Source organism: Amia ocellicauda, chromosome 18, assembly GCF_036373705.1.
Source record: "Amia ocellicauda isolate fAmiCal2 chromosome 18, fAmiCal2.hap1, whole genome shotgun sequence".
Lineage (NCBI taxonomy): Eukaryota > Metazoa > Chordata > Actinopteri > Amiiformes > Amiidae > Amia > Amia ocellicauda.
Window position 1 is genome coordinate 24,683,581 of NC_089867.1, and position 14,941 is coordinate 24,698,521.

Below are 14,941 nucleotides of genomic sequence, written 5' to 3' on the forward strand. Positions count from 1 at the left end.
GAGAGACTCCTCAGATGAAAACCCAGCAAAGTGTTGTGCCGTGTGTCTGGCGTGCGGCTCATTCCCAGGTGTGAGGAAGTTTTCCGAGCCCAGCTTCCCTCTCACGCGTCACATCTCCGCTGGGTTTCCTGGGGTGCTGCTGCAGTTGTCATTTTTTATTTCCCTCTCTCCGGCAAACTGTGTTTGAACTGTTGTTTTCAAAGGCAGCCGTCCTCGACACCTGCGAAAGTGTGCGCTGACAGAAATCGTAAATCTGCTCCGACCGAGGAGGAGAAATAAAAAAAAAAAAAGAGAGAGAACGCGATCAGCGAGAAGAAAACGCAGCCGAGCCGATCGTTTAGGGATACGAAGCCGCGCAGCTGCCGGTAGTTGCTCTGTAGAGTTGGGAACAAACGGCAAAAGCCAATTAGGGAACCTGGGCGTTTTTATGGATGGATTCTGTCGGCGTCCGTGTTGAGTCGTAGGAGAGGCTTGTTATGGAATCCTTGTTTGCAAACGAAGATCAGATGAGTTTTGTGTGGCCCCCCGGATGTGGTGTGTTTTGATCACCTGACGATATTCGAATGAAATGTGCAGGTGGCTGATTGCACCTCTGCTTTATTGTGGGCCTCGACGATAACGACTGCCTATTGCATTTGTGTTTCCTTGAGCGTCTTCGCTGTGGTTTAGGAGTGTAGAATCTTCCTCCACATACAGCTCTGGAAAAAATTGAGAGACCACTCCAAGTTCAGAAATCAATGTTAAGTGGTCTCTTAATTTTTTCCAGAGCTGTATATTTGGACCAAGATTGTAGAATGGTTTGGGGTTGAGTTCTTGCCAAGATGCGGATTTGGGTGTTTATTCCTTGGGAGCTAGAGTACTGCACGCTGGGACTAGGGAACAAGGATAAAGGTTTAGGAGGCTCTCACCAGGAGTCAGGGTTCTTCAGCGGAGGTTCAGGCTGTGGCATTACATGACGTGTCTGTCACGGTGGCATGAGAGCAGCGTGGACTGGGGGTCTCTGGGGACCCGGTATCGATTCCACAGATGGGAGACGACACTTTGGGATGGATTTGGGAGCTGACTGACACGAAACTGAGCTGCCCCTCACCCCCGTCATCACTCCACCGATATCGCATTCGTGTCCGAGCCGTGGCCCTCGCGTCTAAGAATGCTTCGTACCGAGCGCTCAAGTACCAGTACAGGCTTATCTATGTATTCCCCTGTTTTTAAAAGGCAACACTGAGGGTCACGCTACGAAGCCCCCCAAACACCCAGGGTCCGACACAAACACCTGCCTGGCACGCTGAGAGGTGTACGGAGTAATTGAGTGCTGGCAGGGGTCACATAGCCAAGGATTTAATTGAACCGGCGCCTGCTATTTAATTTGACCTGGAAGGGTAATCCTCAGAGTACACTTTATAGGCTAAGCAACAGAACTTCAGAGGGAAACTATCTAAATCCTGCAATTTACTGCCCCTGTTTGAGGAGTGTGGGACCCAGACTCTCTGCAACCCTTTCAGTGTATAAATTGCGGTAATTGTGGTTGTCAGATCAACGGTAATCCTTTAGAAAACACATTAAACCGAACTGTGCCGTGATCATTCGCCTGCGTTCAATGGGAATCGCGCCGCCGGCCTTTAAATCATAACCTCTGCATTCTTTCGCGGTGGCGTTCTTCTCACTTTCTCTCTTTCTGTATTTTTAAGTCTCTTTTGAGTAATGAGGATTTTTCGATCTCTCTGAACTCGCCTTTTTTTGCATTTAAAGGAAAGAAATTCCTTCCCCAAAAGAAAGAACGGAAAGATCTGCACGTCCGACATTGCCCGGCGTCTCCAATAAAAGCAATTTCATCACCGCCATTATTGTCCTGTCGTATGAAATGTAGCAATTCAGTTTTGGTATTTTGCGGGGAAGGAATTCAAACAAATCTACACTCCTGGCTGTGTTGCTTCCCTATCTTTCTCTATTTATTCTCTTTCTATTACTTTGTACACGATTCAGAACAAATCTATAAGGTTTTTTTTTTTTTTTTCCCTGTTTTCTTTCCCTTTTCTATCTGCAAATGAATCTGAGGCAATCTATACAACCCCCCCATTTCTGCCATCACCATTCCCCCCCCCCGTTTCTTTTCAGCGTGCTGTGAAAAAGGAAATCCATTCAGCTCCATTCTTTCGCCCTTTCACATAAATGCCTCTTTCATTCCCACACCTTGCTTTTCTTTCGCTGTTGTGTGTCTGCAACCTTCCCCCTCTCTCTCTCTCTGTGTCTCTCTCCCTCTCTGTCTCTCTCCGCTGTTCTCTGTTTGCCAGCGCTGTCGCTCCCGATCGCATGTTCTTGCCCCGTTTGTTTCCCAGCGATAATAACGGTTTCATATTCGTGAGCAGGTGCTGTATGTAAATGTTAATTGGGCGAAGCAAATGATTACAGATATCTGCCTGGCTTTTGTAAGAACAATTTACACAGCCTGAATTTTCATTATAACCTTGTTCTGGATGTAGCTCACAATTGCAAGTGCTTCAATCTTCAAATCCATCTTCACGTGAAGTATGGGAGGAATACCAAACGCGGAGCAGACATTTGACTCTCAGATCAGGTAGCCGCAACTTAGTTAGCGCCTCGCTGCAGGGTCGGATTATGTTTTTCATGTGAGTGTTGGAGTTTTCTCTCCTCGTCTCCTGTTTATTGGACCGCTGGGTGAATTCCGGTGTTATATTAACAGGTTAACCTCTTTATCTTGCACAACCTGCTTCCCATCCATTCCTTGCACCCTCGCTAATATACATCCTACCCCAACCCCACTGTCACGCTGTCCTTAATAACTCATGTTTCCAAGAACACAATTCACATTGAATTTATCGAGCTGATTTATGGTTCTTCTAGTAGATGATGCTCCGGCCTACGTATTTAGTTTGACTGGAGCCCAAATGCACCCCGAGCTTTTCTCCTGTTCGAGGAGAAGTGAAGGAAAAGCAGAGTCTCTGAAATCTGTATAGAGACCCACAGCACCGGTGCTCCATCAATGCGTGAGGCGAACCTCCACCGCTAGAAAATCAAAACCCTTTTAGTTATCTTTACCAATATAAGCTTAATTACCCAAAGTGCTCGGCTGACACGTTCTCTGAGGTATGACGGGAGCAGATTTCATTGTAGACGACTGCTGAGCAGCTCCAAAGCCGGCAAACACAGAGTTGGAAAATAGAGAAGAATCAAAGCAATGGAGTTGTGTCTGAGTTATTTTAAAGTGCACTTCTGAAATAATGGGGTTTGATACACATTTCTAAAGCGTTTTGTTATTTTTAACCTCTCCAACGTCAACATCCATATCATCTTTCAGATACAGTATTTAACTCAGTTCCTTATTTGAATTTAATTCTTTGTCCCTTAATCATCTCTCAACGAAGAGCCATAAACTATATCTGCGCTTCTGTGTTCAGTATATTACAATGGAGACCCCAGTTTCTGTGTTGGGTGTCTTGTGCTACTGAACACCATACCGTACTTCCTGTAATGCATCCAACTCAACGCTCTCTCCCGACCGACCGACAGCTTTCAGTTATCGATTTCTCCTCTGTATTGGCATTACAGTCTTTTAACTGGTATTAATGATTCATCCCATGGTCTCTCGCAGAGCTTCCCAGCAAGGCTTTGTGAAGGCGGGCCGATACCCCGGGTATCAATTGCTGATCCATACCCACGAGTAACCGTATCGCCGAGCTCTGTGGATTGGAAGGCCGTGGTACAGGAAGTGGCATCTTTTTTTTTTTTTTTCCCCGCAGTGGAAGGGGTTGCCCTATGAATTGCCAGTGAAATCCAGTGGCAGCAGATCATTGGCGTCTGTCCCAGCCTCGTGCCGCGATCACACCCTGGTCCCGGAGAGAGACAATCTTGTAGGGATTATGGGTGATTTTCCATCAGTAGCCGAAGATCTTATTAAACCGGATTAATGACTCATTTAAGTCTTGGTTGGAGGCTTCTCTTAAACACAGGAATGTCTGTTCCAAACCCAGCGAGAACCAACATTTTTTTGACATCACCGTTAAATGCATCATTACGATTGGCTGCTCCAGACTGCAGTATTATTATTATATTTGTGTTGTTGTTGTTGTATTAATCTCCTGCTAATAGAAATATCCCCCATGCTCCGTGTCTTGCGGCGCCGTTCAGCCCATATTTGAAAACCTTAATCCTGGTTCACCTCAACACATTACAGCCCCAGAACACGGGGGAAATGATTTCGGCGGAAGATGTGCGAATATTAAAAGCATGTCTCATAAATATGGAACGCTTAAATTAAAAGCAAAATGAATGCGATTTATAAGCAATCTCAAACGCATAACAGCTGTATCTGTCCAATTTCCAATGTTTATTTTGTCTTGTAAATGTAAGAGCTCTCCGTTCATGTGTGGGTTTATAATCATTTCCACTGCGAACGTAAGAGGCGAATTCAGTGCGCACGCATTTTCATCTTCCTGTTCTTGCCTCACTGCGGGTCATAGTTACAGCGTTATCTCATGACACCCAAAAAATACCTTCCGATTCAGGTTCCTGGGAGTCGTCTTTGAAGTATCTGACACTTGGACCTGCTCCAATGTGATTATTTCGCCGGTATGAATCACAAGCCTTTCATTTCTCCTGAGTTTGTTTGTGGGAATGCAAATGAAGTAGGACAGTTTAGGATTGCAGCGAGTATATTCCCACACTGTCTCTTAACTTACATTCGGTCATTTTGTGTTCAGCACAACGCCGTCTTTATTGACGTTTTGCCTGGTAAACAACCCTGTGCTGAGTACTATCCACAGACAATATTTGTTTGTTAAAAACTGCTTTTCTTTTTAAGCTGAGAGTGACCCATTTACAATTAAGATCATGGTTTTGTTTCCTGGACACTTGGCACAAGGAATATGTTACGGCACGCTGGAATAGTGTGACGTGAAAGGGGTTCAGTTAAGAAGCGGGAAGAACGGCCTTCATTTCCTGTTCCCCTAAGATCCCAAACCCCCCGCCTTTTGCAGGAGACCCCCTCTCCACACAGAAATGAATGTGAATCCCTTTTCCATTTCTTATTTCCCTACAATTCATCGACGCCATTGAAAAAGGTGGGAGAAATCATTGATTAGAAAGGAATGAATCGTTGAGATAGAGGCTCTGTCTTCGGTCAGATCTCGGTGTACCATGCATCAGTGCCAAATATCAACCGAATATTTGTATTTTTAAACACATGAGGGGATGAAATGCATCAGGCGGAAGATAGTTCGTAAGACCCCGAGACTGAGATCCTGTTATAATATATAATAGTATCTTTATCACATCTTTCAGGGACTTCTGTGTTTTGTTCTTTCAAAAGCAGTGCAGGACACGTGTCACAGCAGAGCACCCCAGTGTTTTGTTTCCTTCCTGTTTCGTTTATTGGGGGTGCTATTAAAGCGCTTGTAACCGCGTGTGTGAAGAATAAGTTGCAGGACCAGTTTGTATTCAAATGACTGTGCATCTTTGACTCTGCGTTTTATTTGATCCTGTTTTCCTTTTAAATGAATCCATGCAGCAGGGCTTGTTTACCTGCCTGTTTGCTTTAGTAATTGGACGGTCTTTCGGCGTTGCCCACATCCTAACTGGCCTCATTTACATGCCACTGTCACCTTATGCAGATATATCTCTGCATAACAACGCCGCTGTTTTTTGGTTTTGTTTTGTTGTTCTTAAACAGATTACAAAGTAAATGTATTTGTATTGTTTAAGGGTTGGTATTACGGCAGAAGCCAGTCATTAAAACCTCCACTATGTTTCAAAACAGGCAGGGATTATGTCATCTAGGATATGAAGGGTATATAAGTAATATATTTCTCATCCCTAGAGGAAACAGATTGTTTTATTGTTTACTTTGTTTGTGTGTTTTGGGTGCCATTAGATTTCCGAGTGACCTTGTTCATTATAGTGCCTTTTCTTTAATGAGACTTAAGGGAGGGCTAGCAATTAAGCAAGGAAGAGGGCAGCATTGACAAAGCATTTTGCAGGGCTGGTAACGAGGAGGGCAGTCGTTTGCTGCTCCCACGCTTTTTGAAAGCGGTAGTGACATAGAAAACACAAACCAGGCCTGACTCTCCCCCTCAGGGCTGAACGTGCGGCTGCTTAAGAGGCGAGAGGAGGCCTTGATGCAAACGGTTATCGATAACCCCGGTGTGTATTTGCCCAACTGCCCAAACTCTCTGGTTTGAGACTTAGCGCTCTCTCTCCCTTTCCTCCTCCCCGCAGCCTCCAGTCAGCAGTAGCCACTCATGAGCCCATTTCTGTGTTTTTGTTTTGCGTGGCTTGATTTTGATTCCTGTATTCATGTTGACTTCTGTATCGATCTGATCCCCTCTCTGTCTCTCTCTGTCTCTCTCTCTCTCTCAGATGATCATGGAAACAGTAATGGCAGTCATGTGAAAATATTCCTACCCAAAAAGCTGCTCGAATGTCTACCAAAATGTTCCTCGCTGCCGAAAGAGAGACACCGGTGGAACACCAATGAGGTAAAGACCGCCGTCGCCGTGCCGGGACTTCGTCGCTGTTGTAGAGAGGGATCCGGCTAGCCTGGCAGTTGTGACCCATATGGAGAGTTCTCTGAAGTGTCAGAACCTGAATATTTATCTATCTTTATCTATTTATCTGTCTCTCTCTCTATCCAGCTGTCCGTGCGTCTCTCTAACTATCTGTCTGTCTCTCTCTCTCTTATATTTCTATCTGGTTCTGTTACACACCTTGTTTAAGGGTCTCCTTCTGTCACAGCCTCCTCCAGGGGTCTTTGATCTCTACACGTCTGTCCTGCACACAGACACACCCCCTCACACAGCGTGGCTTGTTTAGCGTGTTGATGGTTAAGCGCTGGTTATGTGAAACCCTGGCGGAGGACGTGTTTCTGACCGCCGGGTCTCGAGGCGTTACTGAAGCTGTGACCTCAATACCCTTGACATTTCCCCAGTGTTGTTTTTTTCCAGATTCGTAGGAAACTATGTAGAATGTTAAACAGGTCACAAAGGTGTTTTTTTTTTTTTTTGTGTGTATAGGATGAGTTTAAATGTTGAATTTCACCTTTTTTTGGGACCGTTCCGCAGCGGGTGCTTTTGCTCTGCGCTTCGACTGAACGGTCTTGGTTATTAAGTGAAACAAACGAAAAAACGAAAGCATTGTTAATTATGAGGGGGAATATGCCGTGATTGATAAGATATTAACACAGCTCGTTGGTTTTATTCATTGATCACTGCGTGGCGCTGCGTGCGACGCTCTCCCGTGATCGCGGAGGACCTTTCATCCTGCCGCGGTGTGCATGGTAACCGTGTTCAACAACACCTCGACGTGCAGTCAAGGTCTGCCTTTCATTCGTGACTTAAAGGAGGAAAAACACTCCAAACACACTTCGGCTATTGTCTGCGAATGTTTCCCTTTGAGGAGAAATGCAGCAATAACAAAGACGCTGTGGTTATGCAGACAATTTGGCTTTGAAGCCGGTGTGGTTCCGCAGGACTGAGATCTGGGGAACTGAGAGAACTTAGACAATTGAGTGCGTTACTTATTATACAACCAAGGGTAACGGCATTGTGCTTTACTGTGCACCTGCCTGCAGCCTGGAGGTACCGTGGTATACTGTGGTAAACTGCAGAGAACAAGCATGACTCGTAGGGATGAAGCCTCACTTTCTGTATGGAAGACCAACCAGTTCAGGACATCGGGGGCAGCTTTGGTCTCTGGTTCACCGACAGGCCGGCAGTTTTAGTTTGTTTATTTATTCGTATGTAACTGGGTGATTTTATTCTCCGCTCACCTGCTTTATCATTTAATGCAAACGAGACCGGGTCTTCCCTTTATTTCCAAATTTTATTTCTAGTCCACGTTCACCATGCTTTGTGATATTGCCCATCGCGTCGAGGACTTGCAGGAGATTGGAACTAAACATTATTTAGCTGCTTAAAGCTGGAGGGATTTTAACTGATTGCTATTGCTACGTTTCTCTGAGGAAATTCATAAGCTGCCGGAGAATGCATTGCATTTTTAATACAATTGATCCCAATGAAGCTCACGTGGTCCGGGCACATTAACCGACAGGCAATCGTATCATCAGAGGAGAGGCAGCGTAGAGAGCAACTCTCGCTTTATAATTTAAAAGTTCTTAATAGCGTTCCTTCCTTTTTAATTAATGCGAGTCTCCGTAGGAGCCCGTGAAAGGGGAAGCACCTGGAACACGGAGATTCTGAGAAGCCCTCGAAGAGAGAGCGCCATCGGGGAAATAAAAATGCTTGGCACAACTCTAATCATAACTCACCTGTCAGTCGCACATCAATCTCACCCATTCCCCGACTGGAGAGTGACAAATCCGTGTTTTTCTTTTCTTTTTTTCATCGGTGGGGGGGAGAGTTTAAAGATTATCGTTCTGCATGTTCCTCGAAGTTGGATTGTTTTCTCTCCGTTGTGACAAGCCCTGTACGAGTGGGTGAGTGGCGGCATCGTGTCATAGCTGCTTTGGAAAGGCACCCAGCAGGATTGAAAGCACGTCTCTTTGGCACCGCTAAAATGAGTCTCCCCCCGCGTGAAATCCATTGCTTATCCTCGGCTTTTTCAAACGTCTGCAATTGTAATCTACATTTGCCGTCACATCCCAGGCCCGGCAAAGCACCTCGGCAGGAAGTGCGATAGACGGAAGAAGTGCAGGTCAACTCGGTACCAGTAACGGCACCGGCGGTTAGTGACCGCGTGTGTATCTGATTTCTGTTGCTGCAGCTAATTTCCCACGTCTGACCTGCAGTGCGTAACAACTGTAAATGTTATTTTAATAATTTGTTTCCTTGTGTGGATACCAGCTGATGTCTGAGAGGACCATGTTTGTTACAGGATGCTGTGTGTCAAATTACTTTTGAATTAAACGCCTAAACAGTTCAGTTTAAACTAAAAAAAAAAAAATAGTCTTTGGGTAGTTAAAATCAGAGAATGTATTGAATCCTATCGCTTTGGGAACATGAGAGGTATGTCAGTACACAATCAGCTCAGTCCCACCAGGCCTAGACTTCGTTATTTGAGATTCTGGGTGCCTGTGTCTGATCTGAAACGTGTCATGTTTCCCAGGGTGTCGGAGGGGGTGTTAGCGCAGTAGTATGTCAAAGGAGCAAACTTACATTGTGTCGGAGACATTCGTTCTGATCGCTTTGCATATTCCTCCCCTGAGAACTTAACCTTCCTTAAAAGCAAGGATGTTTCTCGTCCGTGCGAGACACCGATATTACCGAAGCTGTGACTCATTGGAGGGCACACTCTGAGGAGGATTAAGATCTTTTTCCTTGCCAAAGATTGTGTGACTTTTACTGGAAGTGACATCTAATTTATATTGTGCATATTTCAAAAGGTACTTCTGCATGTCTAATGCAACTTGATTTTTGTTTAAATCTAAAACAAGATAAGTGACATTTCAGTCGGTGGAGCTGCGTTACTAGGGTGCTGAACTTGGATCACTTTAGGCGCGCACAACGCCGTTTATTAGTCAATTAACATTTTTGCACATGGAAGAGCCCAATCGTGCTGTTTTCGGTGACTGTTATAAATGGTAAATAGAGACAAAAAGACATGCCGGGTAAAACATTCAAAATTAATTAACTGTAATTAACATTAACTGTAAAATTAATTTTATCAATCTCCTTTTCGTGGAGAAGAACGGGAGTTTTTATTTCTTGCCTGTAAGAGGACGTTCGCTCTGTGGGTCGAAAACGGAAACAAGTATCTTTCCGCGATGAAAGAAAACGTTTGAATTAAGATTTGTGCGACACGTTCATTGGGATCGACTGTTCAGGGTGGGTGAAGGTGGATAGATAGGTTGGAGCAGCAAAGGGGTGATCTGGCCTTTCTTTTTTTAGTTTTATTGTTGTTACAATCTCCACTCCCTTGTGTGTGTTTATTGGGAGGAAGTGCGCCGGCATACATTTCAGGCATTTACTGGAAAATGAGATAAACTGATCTGTTTTGGAGTGGGGGAAGGGACTGGGGCCCCTGCGTGGCTTTTGGATCCGGTGATATGCATGCACGCCGCGCTCCGCTTTTAAATTCGCCAGAGCGAGATTAGCAGGAAATCTGGGGCAGCTCTTGACAATTTATTTAGGAGGCCCCGCTACGACTGTTAATTTCTTTTTTAATAAACAAGAGAGGAACTTACAGTGAATCGGAAAAGAAAGAGAGAGAAGAGGAAGTGATTGAGACATCAGCTAGGTCTTGGGGCTGTCTGTGCTATTTGTAACCCCTGGCGCAGTGTATCTGGACGGGACGTTCCCCACAACCCCTCGCCTGCTTTGACAAAGTGCCGCTACTCTCCCTGGAGATGATGCACTCTGTGCACTTGTGTGTCATTGTGTACATCACACAATCTGCACAAAACAAAACGGTGTGCTCTCCAGTCTCGACTTCTGCATTTGCAATCAGATGAGATGCATTAAATGGACACCACAGGCTTCCGTACGTCTCCCTGCCCTTTCCTACGGGGGGACGGATACACACACACCGGCGGCACTGTGTTACTGATGAGCCGTACATATTTTAATGGTAAAACTACAGAAATGTCAAGGTTATAGCGCATGCAAAGTCCCCCCCCCCGCAGCTTCCAGCTACATACTGCTCTCGGGTCAGACCCAGCTGGCGCTCTCTCTCCTCGCCTGCCCTGTCGATATGACTCCTGTTTCGCCGGACCGTCCTGTCGAGATTCAAATCGCTTTTAGGAAGGACGCCACACTGGGCCGCCATTAATCCTCCCTCTTCTCCAAGATCAAACAGACCTTTCTCTCCCACTCGAGGAAGCGAAAGCGGAGAAGCGCTCTTTAGCTCCCATGCCGGGCTGCACACAGACAATGCGGTTTGTTTGCGGTCTGTGTTGGGGACAGCGATGTTGTATAATGGTGCGAAGTTGTGATTGGGCGATGATGAAACGGCTGGGCCGCAGTCACCTGACCCGTGTTCCTCTCGTGAAGTTGAACTGGAGAAGGACAGGAGACATCATGACTTCCTGTTTGCTGCGTGAATCGCCTGAAGTGTCCCCCTGACTGAACCTGAGCAGAACTGGAACCAAAACCGCCATCTTAATGCCCTGTCATCAGGAATAATCTTCCGGTGCTGGCATGGCACACTGACAGCAGGCGGTACACCGTCCCACCTCCCCACCCACGCCTTCCTAGAGAGCTCGGATGTGCACCTCGACGGCAGTATGCGTGTCAGGGGCCCGGCGGTTCCGACTGCAGCCGACACAGACTGCTCTCCCAGCGTCTTTAGTAGGTCAGCTTATTTGTTAGCAGTTTATTTGTCTCGGGAGGAGGGACTGAGGGAGTTGGGAGGGAGAAAAACAAGATTGTAGAAAATGTACAGCCACGGTTGGGCTGTTTTGGGGTCCACGGGACCAGAGGCCTTGGCTAATCTGAGACTTGTTTGTGGCAGGTTTGGTATGCTGGGGAGCCTGCAGTGATCTGTAGTGTCCTAGAGAACTGCAGAACAACAGAACCGCACGGCCTGAATCCCACGCAGCCGATTCCTTCTCGGAGTCTCTCTTCCTGCTACCCCTCGCTTAACTCTGGTGTGACACGATACACCACGAGACTGCCCACCCGTCCCCACCAGATTCGTCCGCTTCAAGATGCACCTAACGGTGTAGACGGGGCTTTGGTGCAACCGAAAGGTCCGTATGAAGGTCAGCAACCTTGCAACTTTCCCATTCCCGTCGCAAGACAGACCGCATCAAACCCGTCTGCGAGAAAACGGACGAGAAAGGAGCAGGAGAGTCAGGCGCGTCTCCGATACAGTCCGTGCAGATTGAACCCCAGAGCGGTGCGGAGGAGAGGAAAGTGATGGAGCTGCATTGGGCAGGAGAGCTGGGCTGCACCTCTCTCTGGGGGGGTGTGGGGGTTATTACAGTCTGGATCAATTAGGCTCTGTCCGCGCTGCAGGAGAGAGAGAGGCGACCAAAGCACTGCTCTGGGAGAAGACTGTAGCTCTTCAAGGGGGCCTGTGTGTGTGATATGAGAGAGGGAGAGGGAGAGGGAGGGAGGGAATAATAGTAATAATAACAATAATGAAAAAAAAAAACTCCGATGGCTAGACTTAGAGTTGGCAGCCGAAGAGGCTTTTTCTAATCTGTGCTCCAAGATTCTCGTTTTCAGAAGTTGCCAATTTGTGTTCCCTTATGTTTATCAAAGCAGGGATCTCCACCAACTCGGTTTATGCAATGTAGGAAGGCCACGGGGGAGCAGGGAGAGGGGGAGAGAGAGAGGGAGGGTGTTCGGCTCCCAGCTATAGCATCTAGTGAAAACCCTCCCTGATAAACACAAACTGTTCTATCTCTTTTTCCTCTTTTCTTTCTAACTATCGATCAAAATATTTACTTAGGAAGGCTCCTGAATTGCTGTATTACCTAAGCACACTGTGGGATTTGTTTCCCCATTCCCTTCAGCCCTACCAAACACATCCTCCACAGTAATCTTCCACTCAAATGTAGGCTGTGCTGTGTTGCTCTTCGGAGAAGCTTTTTATTTGTATCTCTTAATGGGAAAAGAAAAAAACACAACTTTTGCTGCAGCTGTTGTTGCTGTTGTTGCAATTTGAAAGTATTCACTTTTTGGTTAGGTGATACCGGAGTGGTGTTTTTCAGAAATGAAACCCGAGACACAGACCAAGTTACAGACACAAATTAAAAAGCCTCTCTCTCTACACAGACTAGATATTTTCCCACGTGCCCCCAGTCCTGCCGGCGATTCAGAGTCTTAGCCAGCCGGTTCTGTGACCAGAGTAACCACAATATCCTAAATTGGGCATCGGACGACTTAATGGATAAAGTCTGCATCCTTTATACCCCTTCTGAGCTCCTCAGTAGATGTGATGGCGCCAGCACAGAATGACGTCCAGAAAACGCCTGTTCGTTCACCTCGTTGGGGGGGGGGGGGGGGGGCGTGATTGGCCTTCTACCTTCTGAAGTAACTTCCCATCAGAACAGGCTGCCCACGGTGTCTGGGGTTGGCTCCCGCGCTCCCCCGCAATGTCAGATGAAAGTCTCGGCGGCCCCCTCTCCCCCGACCTTCGCCTTTTCTCATCTGGAGCCGCGGCCCGGGCCTCCGAAACGATGTCGCTTCTGATTTTTCACCGCCGGAACCGGGCGTCCTCGGCTGGAAGGTGGGCTGTGGAGTGTGAAAATGTCAATAGCTTTTCTCATCCCCTGTGCGGCCTGGGAGATGAGTCTCGTCGAGGATAATGACGGTGTCAGCCATTAAGTTGGGGGGAAATGAAATAAAACAAGATAAATTCCAAACTGCAGAAAAGTGGCGGTGATGAGACCGAAACGGAGCGGAGATATTGCAGTGGCTGTCTGAGCTTTTCTCTTTCTTTCTTTTTTTCTCTTCCTTTCTTTTGTCTTTTTTGTGTCGTGGATTATTTTTCTCCTCTTTCTTCCTTTCTTCCCCCCGCTTTTTACATTCTCCAAACCTCTTTGGGAGCGTTATCTGATCCAAAATGCCTGTGTGTGAGTATTGATCCTCTGGGGCTGCTTCCCTTCTGTTCTTTTGTACCGATGATGACCACTTTGAGAGAGTTGCTCGACTTGAAGGGCGTTTAAAGGAATCCTGTTGGAGGAATTCTTTGCCCCGCCTTACTTAGTACTGTAAGAGAAACCCAGTTCGTTTCGTATCGTAGCAGCATTTTTTTTGCAACCTCTTAAATGCCACGAAGACGCCTCGGCTGATTTAAGACGCTGCGGTCTTTGTGCTTTCTGTAGTGTGGCTGAGAGACCCTGAACACAGCGATCACCAAAGTGGAGACCTTCTGTTTGGTTTGGAGTTCGTTTTCTCTGAGTTGAAGGGCTAAACTCTCACTGCAGTTCAAGGGCCCTCGACGAGCCGCTGTGTGCTGTCAGTAACCGAAAGCAGAGCGTTGTCGGAAAGTGCCGTATTTAATCGCCAGTCTGACGGCAGCTGAGGAGATTCTCATAGATAAATGTGTTGCTAATACAGCATGTTTATTACTTATTGATAAAACATCACTGAAATCCCCAAACCGGAGCGTTACCCTCTGCCTCGCACTCGGCTCATCTCGGGGCCGCGGCGGCGTGTCAGACGTGACCGGGGTGCGAGAGTGAGATTTCCCAGCTGCGTGGGTCCGTGTCCCAGGATTAATTTACTTTCATTTATTTATTAATTTGTCGGGGTCTCTCGGTTCTGAGTTCCAGCCGTGCGGGTCACACAATCATTTGACCCGCAGGAGATTAGATTAGTTTTTCAAACTTGTGAGGAAGCCAGGCGCCAAAATGGGGGTGGTAATATTTGCAAACGACTCTATTTAACGTTTTACTTTTTTCCGTGTTTCCAGACTCGAGTCCTCCTCTGTGCATTTCCTGGACTGCTTAAAAACAAAAACTACAAATCATTTGTGTGAGACTTGTGTGCATTTGTTCTGAGTGCATTAAAATAAAAGGCAGACGAGGGAGACTTTTTTTTCATTGCTTAAGAAAATAAATAAAAAATGTATCCCGATAGTTTCAGTAGGGACACTGAGTCTTCAGCGCCATTATGCCGTAAAAGGATTCTAAATTATGAACTATGAGCCCGAAGCCTGCCAGGGCTGGAGTGAAAAAGTGTGATGTGTTTGCTGTCTGGCTCGGCTTCGCTCTTTGACCGTGTTGCTCTTCTCTCTCTCTCTCTCTCTCTCTCCCTCTCCCCCCCCTCTTTTTTTTGTTTAAAGATTTTTGTGTCAGCATGGTCAATTTTATTTCCTTGTATTTGGGTTTCCAAACATCCAATTCTAATCTCACCTGGCAGCGGTGAGTAACCTCTGCCTATGTTGTCAGATGCAGCTGAGCTATCGACCCCATGAGGGTGGGTCTCGGAGCAACCTGTGTCTGCCTCCCCAGACCCCTGTGTCCCCAGACCCCTGTGTCCCCAGACCCCTGTGTCCCCAGACCCCTGTGTCCCCAGACCCC

General features: G+C 46.7%; 1 protein-coding gene across 1 annotated transcript in view; it reads left to right on the top strand.

The window, feature by feature from the left end:
- LOC136713661 (calmodulin-binding transcription activator 1) overlaps positions 1-14,941 on the top strand; it is a 318,322-nt gene that overhangs the window by 13,152 nt on the left and 290,229 nt on the right. The window contains exon 3 of the mRNA XM_066690847.1: positions 6,373-6,491. Coding sequence (XP_066546944.1) covers positions 6,373-6,491 — 119 coding nt within the window. The remainder of the gene's footprint in view (positions 1-6,372; positions 6,492-14,941) is intronic.